The following is a 12,362-nucleotide window of genomic DNA, read 5'->3' as shown; positions in this document are numbered from 1 at the left end:
CCAAGGTTAAACTTCCAATTTCACCTACATAATCTAGTCCTTTCCTTGATTAGCCTGAAACAATCAGTTCCCCAAGTAAGATTAAATATTCAGTTTTTCTTTGAAGCAAGTCTTTTGACTATCTGAATGGGTGGCAGAGAGAGAAGTACTAGTTTGTAGAGTCAGACAGAGCTGGGTTAGAATCCCAACTGTAGCCTTATAGTAACCTTGGGTTAGTTAGCACTGGCCTTGGGTTACCCTGCCTGTATCTCATTCAGCTTATCTGTAAAATGGGAATACCAAAACCTGCATAAGGTTGTTGAGAATACTAATATTTGTATACATGTTTATATTAAGTATTAGCTATTTTACAACCTCATTAAGTACTAAGTACCAAGAACCATGCATTATCCATGCTAGTGTATTTAATCCTCAAAAAAACTAATATTATCTACATTGTCTCAGAGGCTCAGAGGTTAAGTGATGAGCTTAAGGTAACAGAGCCTTTAAGTATGGGAAAGCAGAAATTGAAACCCAGGCAAGTTGAATTTCAAGACATAAACATTATGCTACATTGACTCGCACAAAGGAGGTACTGAGTAAGTAGTTCTCAAAAAAACCATAGCCACTGTAAGCCTACAACATTGCCAGAATTTATCGCTTTATTGTCTTAGATCTCTATTACCATCACTGAAAAAAAATCTACCCCAATTTCATGTGAGGCAAAAGATCCTTACGTCTTTGCCCTCAATATCACAGTGTAATACATAACTAGGTCTGCTTCCAGGAATACGAGGAGATGGGTGAAAAGGAAAGAACAAGATGATGTCTGCCTGGGTGTGTGTGGAGGGGGGGGGGGGCAGGGCGGTGGGGGGGGGAATCCACTCACTGACTGACATTTATTTATCAGGGAAGTTTGACTTGCATTTGGAGGCCTTGAATGCCTTCTGATAGTTGAGTATCAATAGATGTTATTTGAAGTCAAATTATTTTCCACATTTGGCTTTATTCCTTTTCTATGCATTTTTATTTATTTTTGCTATGTATTTTTAAATCTCCCTTGTAAATGGGTAATTTAATATAGCTATCAAAATAGGTATTATTAGCTTTTGTCATCAGATTTTCCTTGTAGTCTAGCCACAATTCTTTTCCTGCGACACTTAAAGTTTGCCGTTTACTAAACACCTATTATAAAATTGACACTATCCAATTGTTAGTAGTTTATTTATAAAGAGGATGGAACTCAATAACTGCTCTTGGTGGGGGCGTGCTGGTCTGCCCTGAATGTTCTATCTTTTACCCATGTTGAGAGTCCTGCAGATGACAATCCCATATTATTCGATTAACCAAGACCTACCAAAATACATTTATAAAAATGCAAGAAGTAGGGCTGCTCCATAATGATTAACAGCAAAACCAAAACAAATTACATCAGGGATAAAAATGAGGTGGTTTAGAATTAGAACTTTGGATGGGCAACAAAAATAATGTGACAAAAATAATGCTAAATACTATTCCACCATGTCATCTCATCAGGTTCTTGGTCACTGAAGAGCTCATCTTACAGAAAGTAGTTCCCAAGTAAATAAAACAAAATACTCCCAAACCTACACAGTATTTGTCTTTGGTGACGAGAGAATAAGGTATATGTGTAACGCAGGTAAGTTAAAAAAAACACCCACCTTTGATGGTGAATGTGCCCAGAAACATTTCTGGTTTTTAGGATGCTCTAGGCTTCTGCAGTGATGGACAGGTAAGATTGCCTTCTTCAGTTTCTCATTGTTGCATCTTTTCCTTCCAACTCTCAGACACGTGGTTATTTATACATTTGGGACTAACTTATCATGTAGCAGCTCAAAAGAAAACGGCAATTATGACTTTCACTGCAGAGCAACAGAAAAGGTAGTGCAACTTCCTCCAGAAAGGTTCCAGTTGCTGCAAATTCTCGAAGAAAAGGGCGCCGTCACTGGGCTCATTTCCTCTGCTAAGTGGTGCTTAGGAAAGCGCACACACCTGCTCAGCTCCAGCAGGCCTGGTAACTTGTCCCTGAGGAACACCACACACTGAAGCCATTATGGAAAGGGCCACAGCTGAGTGGTGGTGCAAGGTTCTGTGTCACACGGCACATCAAAACCTGTGATGTATGTTTATCACATGGCCTGAATCAGCTAGAAGAGTCAGAGTAAATTCCTCCACAACCTGAGCCTGTACCATTAGTCATTAAACACGAGGTCCCTTACCCAAGGGCAGGGACAAATGACGGGATGTAAAGCCTGGACCATGTGTGTGTGTCTGGGAGCCCGAAAAACAGCCCTCAGATGTTAACTCCTTTATGTTTCTCGTGGGAACATTAGGGTGGAAAAATTGGGGATTGCATTACTATCTATAGTCTCCATTTCAACCAAAGCCCCTGCTCCCAGCCTGCAACCCCTAAAACTGAGGACGTGTTCTTGAAATTCCCTCTGTAAGCACTGCATTCAGGGGGACTCTAAAGGCAGAGCCCAGATTCTTTCAGAGAAAAAGAGAAACACAATTCTCTTTTCCAGGGTCACATACATAAATTCTTCTCTCCACTATTCCTAGAAAGACCAATTTTGCTTTAAATCTCCGGGCACTCCCCGGTCATAATCCAGATCTATATGAAAGCTTTCCTCAACTGGTAATTATTGAGTGATAGTAGACTACTTTAAAAAGATTTAAGACACTGGTTTTCCTCCTCTTTAGAAAGGAATGGAACGAGAGGAGCTATTTAAGGTTCTTCCAGCTCTAAAACGCAAGAATGCTGTAATTTCCAGATTCAAAGAACGACCCCCTGCAAATTCCAGCAAACCACATGCTGTCTAGTCCACAGCAAGCCTTCAGGATAAGAAGATGTGCATAGTCACACACTGCTCTATGTGCAGGCCTGTGCCTCCCCATCAAAGGCAAGCACAGAGCACGCGAACCGACAGAGGGGGGGGGGGGGGGGAAAGGGAATTGTTCTTCCTTCCCCTTCTATGTTTGTCCCTTCAGAAAAACACATTTTACAGTTGGCTACTTTTATTCTGCTTATTTTGAATGGACTCATTTGCATCACTCAGATTTGAATATCTTTCTAATAACCACACTGTGGGCCAAACAAGCACTGAAAAACGAACAAACTAACTAACCACACTCAGTTCTTAAATTAATCCCTGGTGAATTTCAACCCACTGCTCCTGCATACAATTGGAAAGGAGAAGCTTTAGTTTTCAGGTCATAAATCACATAGTACAGCAGCATCCTTTCCATCGAGCATCAACCGAGGCAAATACTGCAAACGCTGGCCATAGCTACGACAAAGACAGAACCCCATTCAACAGCGGTCCACAGCTTATGTGGACACACTATAAAAAGTACGAAACGCTACACTTGCTCCCAAACGCATTCTCTCACTGAACTCAACCAAAGAGCTGGGAGTTCACATACATGGTACTTTAGGTGGCCAAGAAAGTGTGCTGATCCACCCAGCGACCACCGACCCGAAAAACTGAGGCGTGCTCAGTACCCAAATCAGCCCCCTTATCCAACTAAAAGCCACGCAGGGCGCAAAAGTCGCTCCACTTACCCAGCATAGCGGTTGCTATAAAGGTGGCTGTGCCCTGGTTGCAGAATCTTCAAAAAGAGCCAGCAAAGAGGCAGAAAAGCAGCTGTCTGGCTCCTGGGCTCTCCGAGGAACTTCATAGCGTTGCAGGGAGCGGAGCTGGAAGTTAGTTACCGCAGTCACCCGAGGCTGGAGGTGGCTCCCGGCACCCGCTCCGCACTCGCACACCGTCTCTGGGAGGGGCTGGGGGAGAAGGGTCGGGAGTGAGCAAAATGTGACACTTCTCTCCAGGCACAGGATAAAAAAAAAAAAAAAGTGTTTAAGCAGCGGAGGAAGGGAAGTTGCTCTTAAGACTTGGTCTTGGGACGAGAAGCCGCCGCGCACGCAGCCCAGCCCAGCAGCTGAGCTTGACGCTTTACCAGGCTCCCCTGGACGGGGCTGGGGCTCCCCTGTGCTGACTCAGGGCCGTGGTTTGCTGGGTGCTGCTTCCTGTGGGGAACTCTTCTCTGTTGTTTTTTGGGGGGTGGGGTGGGGGTGATTTGCTATCCAACTTTAGGCTTCTAACTTTTTTGGACAATCTTTCTCCTATCACTTTCCAGAACAGAGGACCCCAAGTTAATTGCAAATGATGTGTTTGAGGAACAGACGGTGTGCTCGCTTCAGCAGCACATATACTAAAGAGGAACAGACGGTGTAGATGCCTGACCACTGTGCTGTACACCTGAAGCTGAAGCTGAATAATATTGTATGTCAACTATAATTTAATATATATATAGTCACGGGATGTGGAGTACAGCATAGGGAATAGAGTCAGTGGAATTGTAACAGCTACATACGATGTCAGAGGGGTAGCAGATGGGGGAGGGGGGTTATCACTTTGTGAGGGGTGAAATGTCTAACTTGTACATTGTCTTGTACACATGAAACTAATTTATAAAAATGATTGCTTTGAGGATGAGCTAAATACTCAAGCATAGAACATTCTGGGCTTAAGGTTTTAATCTCTCCTACAAATTTCCACACGGATTCCACGTCCTGAAATGCACAGTGAAGCGTCTTGGTGAGTAGGTACATAGGGGTAAGCTGAGAGCACCTGGAGATGGACAGCCAGCCTCTGTCCCCAGGCGTACCTGTACCAGGATGGGGCAGCCACTTGCCTGGGTTTGAGGGAACTCTTGTAGTCATTCCACGTCAGCAGCACCCAGACCTGTGGCTATTTCAGAGGTTCTCTTGGGAAACAGGAAGCCTCCAAATGCTTTACTACCTTTGTTGTACATTTGGAATCACTTAGGGAGCAGACCATTTAAATCACAATTCCTGGAGGAGGGATCAGTAGTTTCAAAAGCTCCTCAGGTGTTCCAATGTGCAGCCACCACCACACGGTCTCCCGAGTGAGCTTTTCAATTTTAACATGCATGCAAATAACCTTCAGAGCTTGTTAAAACGCAGCGTCTGCTGCAGTGAATTGGGGCTGGGGCCTGAGAGTCTGCATTTCTAACCAGCTCTCAGCTGCTGCTTGTGCTGTCGTCCTTCAGTCACACTCTGAGCAGCCAGGCTTTACTTTAGAATGAGGTCTGCCTTTTCTTCTCTCTCTCAAAACTAGAGGTGGAGGGAATCATGGAGCAAACCATTTCCTTCTCGTTTTTCCCATGTTGGTGCTGAAGAAGGCTTTTCTGCATCCGCTTGCTCCCACCTGAACATCAGAACGCCCATTGGTGGTATGTGCTTTGCTCTCATAAATAAGAACAAGGTACCTCCTGTTACCCCCATGTCAAATTCTGGTCATATTCTAGGAGAGAGTGTGAGCCAACATCTCTGTCATGCTCATTCATATACTTTTTGAATCTCCTGAAGCGTCGTGGCCAAGCGCTCCTGTACCCACTAACATTATAGCTAGAGCACCTGTTAGGAGAGGGGCACCAAATCTTTCCCCATGTCTGTACCCGGGGAATTGAACCAAACATACAGGAGTTTGGTCCATAACAGAGCTGAAATGCTTTTTGTTTGAAATGATTCTCTAAAGTTTTCTTCAACTACCCCAGGAAAAGTTTAGTTCACCTCTTCTCTGTGTCTCCCTCTGTAACACCAACGTTCTGTTCTGTACTGTGGAGTGTACATAACGCACGGGCTTTAAGTATTTGCCTGGTTTCCTCCCAAGGCTGCCTTCCCCTTGCATGCAGAACTGTATCCCTTTTCTCTCTGTGTGCACGTCCTCATATCGCCTCGAGGAGCCCCATGTTCACTGAAGGATGAGCAATCATGTTTGTTGAGTGAATGATGGACCTGGGAAGGGATTCGTCAGCAAGCGTTTCCTCTGTGGCTTCTGTATCCAGATAGAGGAAATGACATCTCGATGGCAGAGTTCTATGGGTAACTCTGAGGACTGGACATTCCAAGTCCCCTGGTTTTGTTTCTTGTTGGTTTATGTGGTTGTTTTCTTCCTTCCTGACTTCATGGCCTTGTGCTTTGTCCTCTGTAAACTGGTGAGGCTGCTGTTCAGGGCTCACAGCGATGCCTCCTGAGGCCTTTTGTATGAGGCCAAGAAAGCCTATATAACAGCCAGTGAACTGTTGAAATAAGAGGTTACTGTGTGAATAAAACACTTCATCTCTTTGCATTTCATTGTGTCAGAACAATGTATAAATCTGTCATATTCTATCACAGCATTAAACTAAGAATGTTCAGTCTCTGGGGATTAAGCTCATCCTCAAATCATTATGAAGGGTTGGATCCAGCGAGCATGCTTAGAAAAGCCTCTCCAGACCCTGAGACCAAGGTAATAATTTCCTGGACCATGAAATATGCAAGAGACCCTGGTGACATCCTATAACCTTCCTAAAAAATTCACATCAAAGAGAGGTTCTCAGACAATAGAAGCCATTCCTCTGCTTTTCTAAGGACCTGGTTATCTGATCACACTTCTCTTGGGGTAGATAAGCTCCCATAAAATGAGTGATAAATGGAGTCCATTTAGCAAGGGGGAGGAGAAGAAAACAGTTTTACAGATTAATTCAAAGATAAAAGTCCCATTTTTAAGGCACTGAGAGGGAGTGAATTATTAAACCATTTAGAGATCTGGAGATGGAAAGATGAGAATTTGTATTTACGGGCTATGTCTTGTCATATTTTAGTAAAAAGCGTGAACTTTATTAAAAGACCTATTACCCAGCAGAGGAAAAAAGGAAACTATCCGGGAAAAGAAAATGTCATCCTTGATTTGGGTCCATTTTGCTGAGGATTAGATCGTTTTTAACGTCCCTTCTAGATCTGAAATTCTATAGATTGTGGGGGAAGATATTGCAAAACCATTTCTTAAGTGTATGAGGGAGAGCCATGTAGATTTATCTGGGTAATGTTACCTGGAAGAGATAAACGGGTGTGACTGTGCTTTGCCATACAGGCAACCCTCCCACTGCAGCTGGTTTTGTGCTCGTTTCTCACTGCCTCATTAACATAGATCTGTTGCTTGTCAGGTCTCTTTTATGGCTTTCTGCCATTGTTTCAACCTGTGAGGAAATAGCAAGTGTCAAGTTAGCCTACTGTCGCATGCAGTCTTGGCTCTTCTGTGAGGAATGTTCTGAAGCATTTAACAACAGGTTGCTAACGATTCCTCCCCAGCCAGCTTCCTCGGGGACCATCAGCTAACTCTTCTTGCCCCTATGTCTTTAACCTTTCCCTTCTCAACTATCCATATCTCTGCCATCCTTAAATGCAAGCTACTTCTCTTACTTTTTTTTTTTTTTCAGGCTTCTCAAAAGCTCACCCGTAAGCCCTGACAATTTGCTTTCTATCTCTACCACTCTAATGGAACTTTCTCTTCAAGGTCATGCGTGAGCTCTAAGTGGAAAACCCTTTATTCTCACCCATTCTACAGTTGCCTGGTTTCTTTGCCAACTGTGTTTTGAAACTCTCTTCTTTCTTAGGATTGGGGACATGGTCCCCTCCTATTCCACTTTTTTCTTGGGTTCTATCTCTATATTGCCTGCTTAAAAAGTAGATGCTGCATGGGGTTTGGCCCTCTCCTCTTCTGATGCACTGTGAACGGAAATGGGCTGGGACAGTTTCATGGAAGAGACTGACTTGAGTTGGGTCTGGAAGGGATGGCAGGATTTGGCTGCATAGAGATAGGAAAGCTGGATAGAGACGGCTGTTATTGTCGAGGAAACATTGTAAACAAACACAGAGAACATGGTCCTTGACTTGGTGACACTTGGTGCTGGTGGAGGGGCTGGGCAGATAAACATGTAGTTACACTTGATGGTTCAATTAATTATATGCAAACAAATCACTGATGCTATGATAGAAGGTTAAGGGGGAGTGGATCACGTATGTAGGGTCTTCTGAAGAAGTGAACACTGAAGCCAAATATGAGAAGGAACCAACTGTACCAAGAAAAAGGTGGTGGTGGCATGGAGGGAGTGAGGGGTAGGACAAGACCATTGCAGGCACAGGAACAGTATATGCAAAGAAGTCCTGTTCAGGATTTCCTGTCCTTCCTTAAGTGAAGACAGGATAAAGAGCAACATTCGGGCTCCTCAATTTGGCATTCAAGGCCCTTGAGAATTTTCATTTTTATCTCTTCGATGTTCCCTGTATACACTGTATCTTTTTCTTTCTCTGGGTCTGTTTACAAGTCTCCTTGATAATAATGGTCAGCTCTATCCAGCTTTCCTATCCTATATTCAGCCAAATCCTTCCATGCCTTCAGGACCCAGTTCAAGTGAGCCAGTCTCTTCCATGAAAGTGTTCCAGACCATTCTGTCTGCAGCGCTCACCTTCTCGGAACATCATCCTGCATTCACGTCCACCTTTATGTTCTAGAATGTATTGACTCTTAATTCAAATTACCTTACTGTTAACTCTCCGAGGGCAGGCACTCTAGTGTGTCCATCTTCCCCGTGTCTGGGGACAGCCGAGGCCACAGTTGATGTCTACTAGCAACATTGTTGGATTGCCGTTCAGCCTCATGCTCATAGACTTTCCAGCTGTGAGGAGAGCCCTCGTCCAGAAGCCAGACTGCACCCTTGACCTTGGCCAGGTCTCTCCCAAACATGGTCTTATTCACTCAGGTGAAAGCGCAATTTGAAGAGTAAGTGTTATTGATGGGCAAGCCTATTATTATATTTCCAGGCTCTTGTAAATTATGTTACAAAGATGTTTTACAGACTTTATAGAGCAACACCAAAATATTTTGATCTGGGAAGGTGGGAATGAGGAATCCTGCCGGTGATTCCAAGTAGCAGAAGAGACTTTCACGTCTTCTCCCTCTGCTTTTCCTTCTTTCTCTCCCTCGTGCTTTTCCATTCTTCCTCCCTCTCTCCCTTCCTTCCTGATACCCGTCTCCAAGGCTCTTAGGAAGAAATATGGTAGGGAACACATAGGAGGTGAAAATACTTTAAAGATTACTATTTCAAATAACAAAGAAGGATGTCTACGTTATACCATTTGTGACATGAAGCATTTTAATGAAAATTAAGAAAAATTTGATGGCACACCAGACAGAGATTAAGATAGTTTGATAAAGTCAAAAGCAACATTAAAGCAAATGGTTGAAGGATTCCTCTCCCTTTGCCTGAGGCAGTTGGAGGTGATGGGAAAAAAAGACAAAAACAAATAAGAACGCAAACATTGTAATGACAGAAAAGACTCAGATGTAAACAAAACTTTTACCAAAACGACTAACTAGAGGGGAAATTTCAGATATGACAAAGATCAAAAGGATAGGGGATGGAACCCGTCTTAAGAAAGAAAAACCATTGTGAGGAATGAGAGAAATCACACAGGTAGTCATGTTTCATCTTCAGACGTATTGGACACTCATAAAGGTTGAGGGATAAGAATGTTCCTCTCTCGCTGTCGGGCATAGAAACAGTAAAGACAAATAAAGGAGCTCTTTTCCTATTGGGTTCCAGTGATAAGTAAGTGTACTTTGAATATTGCTAAAATTCCGAGACAATAAGGAACTTCAATAATACTTTCAAAGTGCTACAATTTTTTAAAAAGTACTCTTGCAGTAACTAACTCAGAAACATTTTAAGAATCCAAGTGCACTTCATTAAGGTAAACCTTTGGCAGATAAAACTAGTTGAATGATTCTGATATAATAAAAAACAGCAATATTTTCCCTGAGTTATCAATGTTCGGTATAACATAAAAGCACATTTTTCATCCCATTTAGGCATGCTTTCTCCAAACGTATGCAGCTGTGTTGACTGGTTATGAAAAATGTGAATTTGTGTACAACTAAATTGAATCATTATTTTGACAAACACTTTATTTCAATGTTTCGTAGTATGTCTGCTTGAAGATAATTCCAAGTTTCTAGGGAACTTAATAAAAAACAAATATCAAATTGAAAAGTGGGCAGAAGGTCGGAATAGATATTTCTTCAAGAAATATATACAAATCGCTAATAAGTATATGAAAAAGATGCTTACCATCATTAATCATTAGGGAATTACAAATCAAAACCATAATGAAATACCACCTCACTCACTGTAGGATGGTTATAATAAAAAACTGACAATAATGAGTGTTGGTGAGAATGTAGAGACTCCCCAGGCATTGTTGATATAAATATAAAATAATGTTGCTGCTGAGGAAAACAGTTTTGTAGTTTTTCAAAGATTAAATACAGAGGTACCATATAATCCAGAAATCCCACTCCTGGGTTTCACTTGAGAAAATTCAGTCATACTTTTGTACCAAAACTTGTACACAAATGTTTATAGCAACATTATTCGTGATAGACAAAAAGTACAAACAATCCATATGTCCACCAACTGATGAACAGACAAACAAAATGTGGTATATGCGTACAATGGAATATTATTTGTCCATAAAAAGGAAGGAAATACTGATATTTGCTGCAAAATGGATGAACCTTGAAAACATTATGCTAAGCAAAAGAAACTGGACACAAAGGCTATTTGATGAATGATTACATTTATATGAAATGTCCAGAATAGGTAAAACATACAGAAATAAAGTATGTTACAGTTGCCAAAAGTGGGGAAAAGGGGAAAATGGGGGACTGAATGTTAACGGATATGGAATTTTCTTTGGGAGGTGATGAAAATATTCTGGAATTGGATAATGATGATGATTATACATCGCGTGACTATATTAAACACCACTGAATTGTATACGATAACAGGTGAATTTTACGGCATGTGAATTATATTTCAATTTTAAAAAGATCTTTAGGGAACTTGAAACCTTAGACTGATTAAATTCAACTAAACAATGTTTAATAAATTTCTTACTTAGAAATTATTTCTAAGTAAGATAGAACGTGGAAACATTAATTACTAAACATTTTTATGTTTATATATGCTTTTGCTTTTAATATGCTACAGATAGATATATCTTTGGTTAGTTTTTGCCAATTTCAGAAGGTATATAAGAGTGTAGCAAGTATGTGTCTGTAAAAAGTTGTGTGATATGTATTTATGAGTTCTACTTGTTGGCTAAAATGCTGATTTGTGTCAGACAGTTTTCCATATTCACTTCCAAACTTTCTCTGTGAAATACAAGTGAATTTGGTTAAAAGTTATAATTAATATATAATTAATATTTGTGGTTAAGACTATATTGGGAGCAATAGTGACAGAGAAAATATAACTACATGTGTGGTTCTATTTTTCAAAGAAAAGAGTAGATTTTTTTTCTTAAAATGGTACTTCTCTTTTTTATGGGTTTTTTGTTTTTGTTTTTGTCCTTCAGACCCATTTACACTCTTAAAACTTATTGCGGACTCCAAAGAGTTTGTTTATGTGCGTTATAGCTACTGAGACTAACTGTATGGAAATTAAAATTGAGAACTTTTAAAAATATTTATTGATTCATTTGAAGATAGTAAATGAAAGCATTGTATGCTAATACATATTATGAAATTTGTTTTCATGGTCTTGAGAGATTTATCCTGAAGTGCCAGTATGTTCCAGAATATTAAAATGCACAATAAAAGGCTAAGGTGGAATGTAAATTTTATTTGCCTTGGTTTATAATACCCTAGTCTGAAAAGCTATGGAATGTGTTAATAGCTTAGCAAAGTTTGCTCTGTGATCGGATTCTTCTTTGGTTTACTGTTTATTGCTTTCGCTTAAAATAGGAAGGGTTAATCTTTATGTGTCATCTGCCTGCATAGTAAAGACTGTCTTATCAGAGTAATTTTCTGTGCTTTATATTGACTTTATTACATCCTGGATTATTTAAGAAAATAACAAAAAAGAGAAGAGCAAAGAAACACTTCTGAAAAAGCTAACATTTTACAATTACGTTATCTCTTATGTTTATTAAATTTTTTTGTCATTTCAATTAAATAGGTAACAAGTATTGTTTCTCAGGCATCCATAGTTTTATCTTAATCAAGTGTCTAAATCTCCTCTGATAATAGTTTTTATTTTGTCTCCCCAAATCAATCCTCAATATATAAAAAATAATAATAAAGTAAAACTTGTAGGGTATCTTTTGCACCTAAAACTATATTTGTGATTTCCCAGAGGGATCCTGCCAAATCAAAGACTTGTTCTTTTACCTTGTAAAGTACTAGAAATAATTAGGTTTAAGAAAAATTCTGTATTCCTATTGATGTGTTGCCTGTGGTGAGCTGTCAAACCAAAAGAGATGCTTATCCTTCCCTAGGTAAAATTTTTGTAAGTAAAATGTTATTAATATAAATGTTTCCGAAATGGCTTCCTGGATGGGAAGTTCCCAGGGATTTGTCAACGCCCTTGCTTCCCATGACATGTTTCTATTTATTAAGAGTGTTGGTGCTGTTTTGCTTGCTGCTATTAGGTGTCAACAGTAAAGTGCTATT

At 40.5% G+C, this 12,362-nt stretch overlaps 1 protein-coding gene across 1 annotated transcript in view; it reads right to left on the bottom strand.

Annotated features, from left to right (window-relative positions):
* The window catches only part of CPA6 (carboxypeptidase A6), a 225,829-nt gene extending 221,867 nt beyond the window's left edge, over nt 1-3,962 (bottom strand). The window contains exon 1 of the mRNA XM_019725306.3: nt 3,566-3,962. Coding sequence (XP_019580865.2) covers nt 3,566-3,681 — 116 coding nt within the window. The 5' untranslated portion in view covers nt 3,682-3,962. The remainder of the gene's footprint in view (nt 1-3,565) is intronic.
* Nucleotides 3,963-12,362: the final 8,400 nt, after the last annotated feature.

The sequence above is a fragment of the Rhinolophus sinicus genome, chromosome 7 (assembly GCF_057876585.1).
Source record: "Rhinolophus sinicus isolate RSI-liver-muscle chromosome 7, RSI-T2T, whole genome shotgun sequence".
In the NCBI taxonomy this organism is placed as follows: Eukaryota; Metazoa; Chordata; class Mammalia; order Chiroptera; family Rhinolophidae; genus Rhinolophus; species Rhinolophus sinicus.
This window is presented reverse-complemented; position numbering and strand designations above follow the sequence as displayed.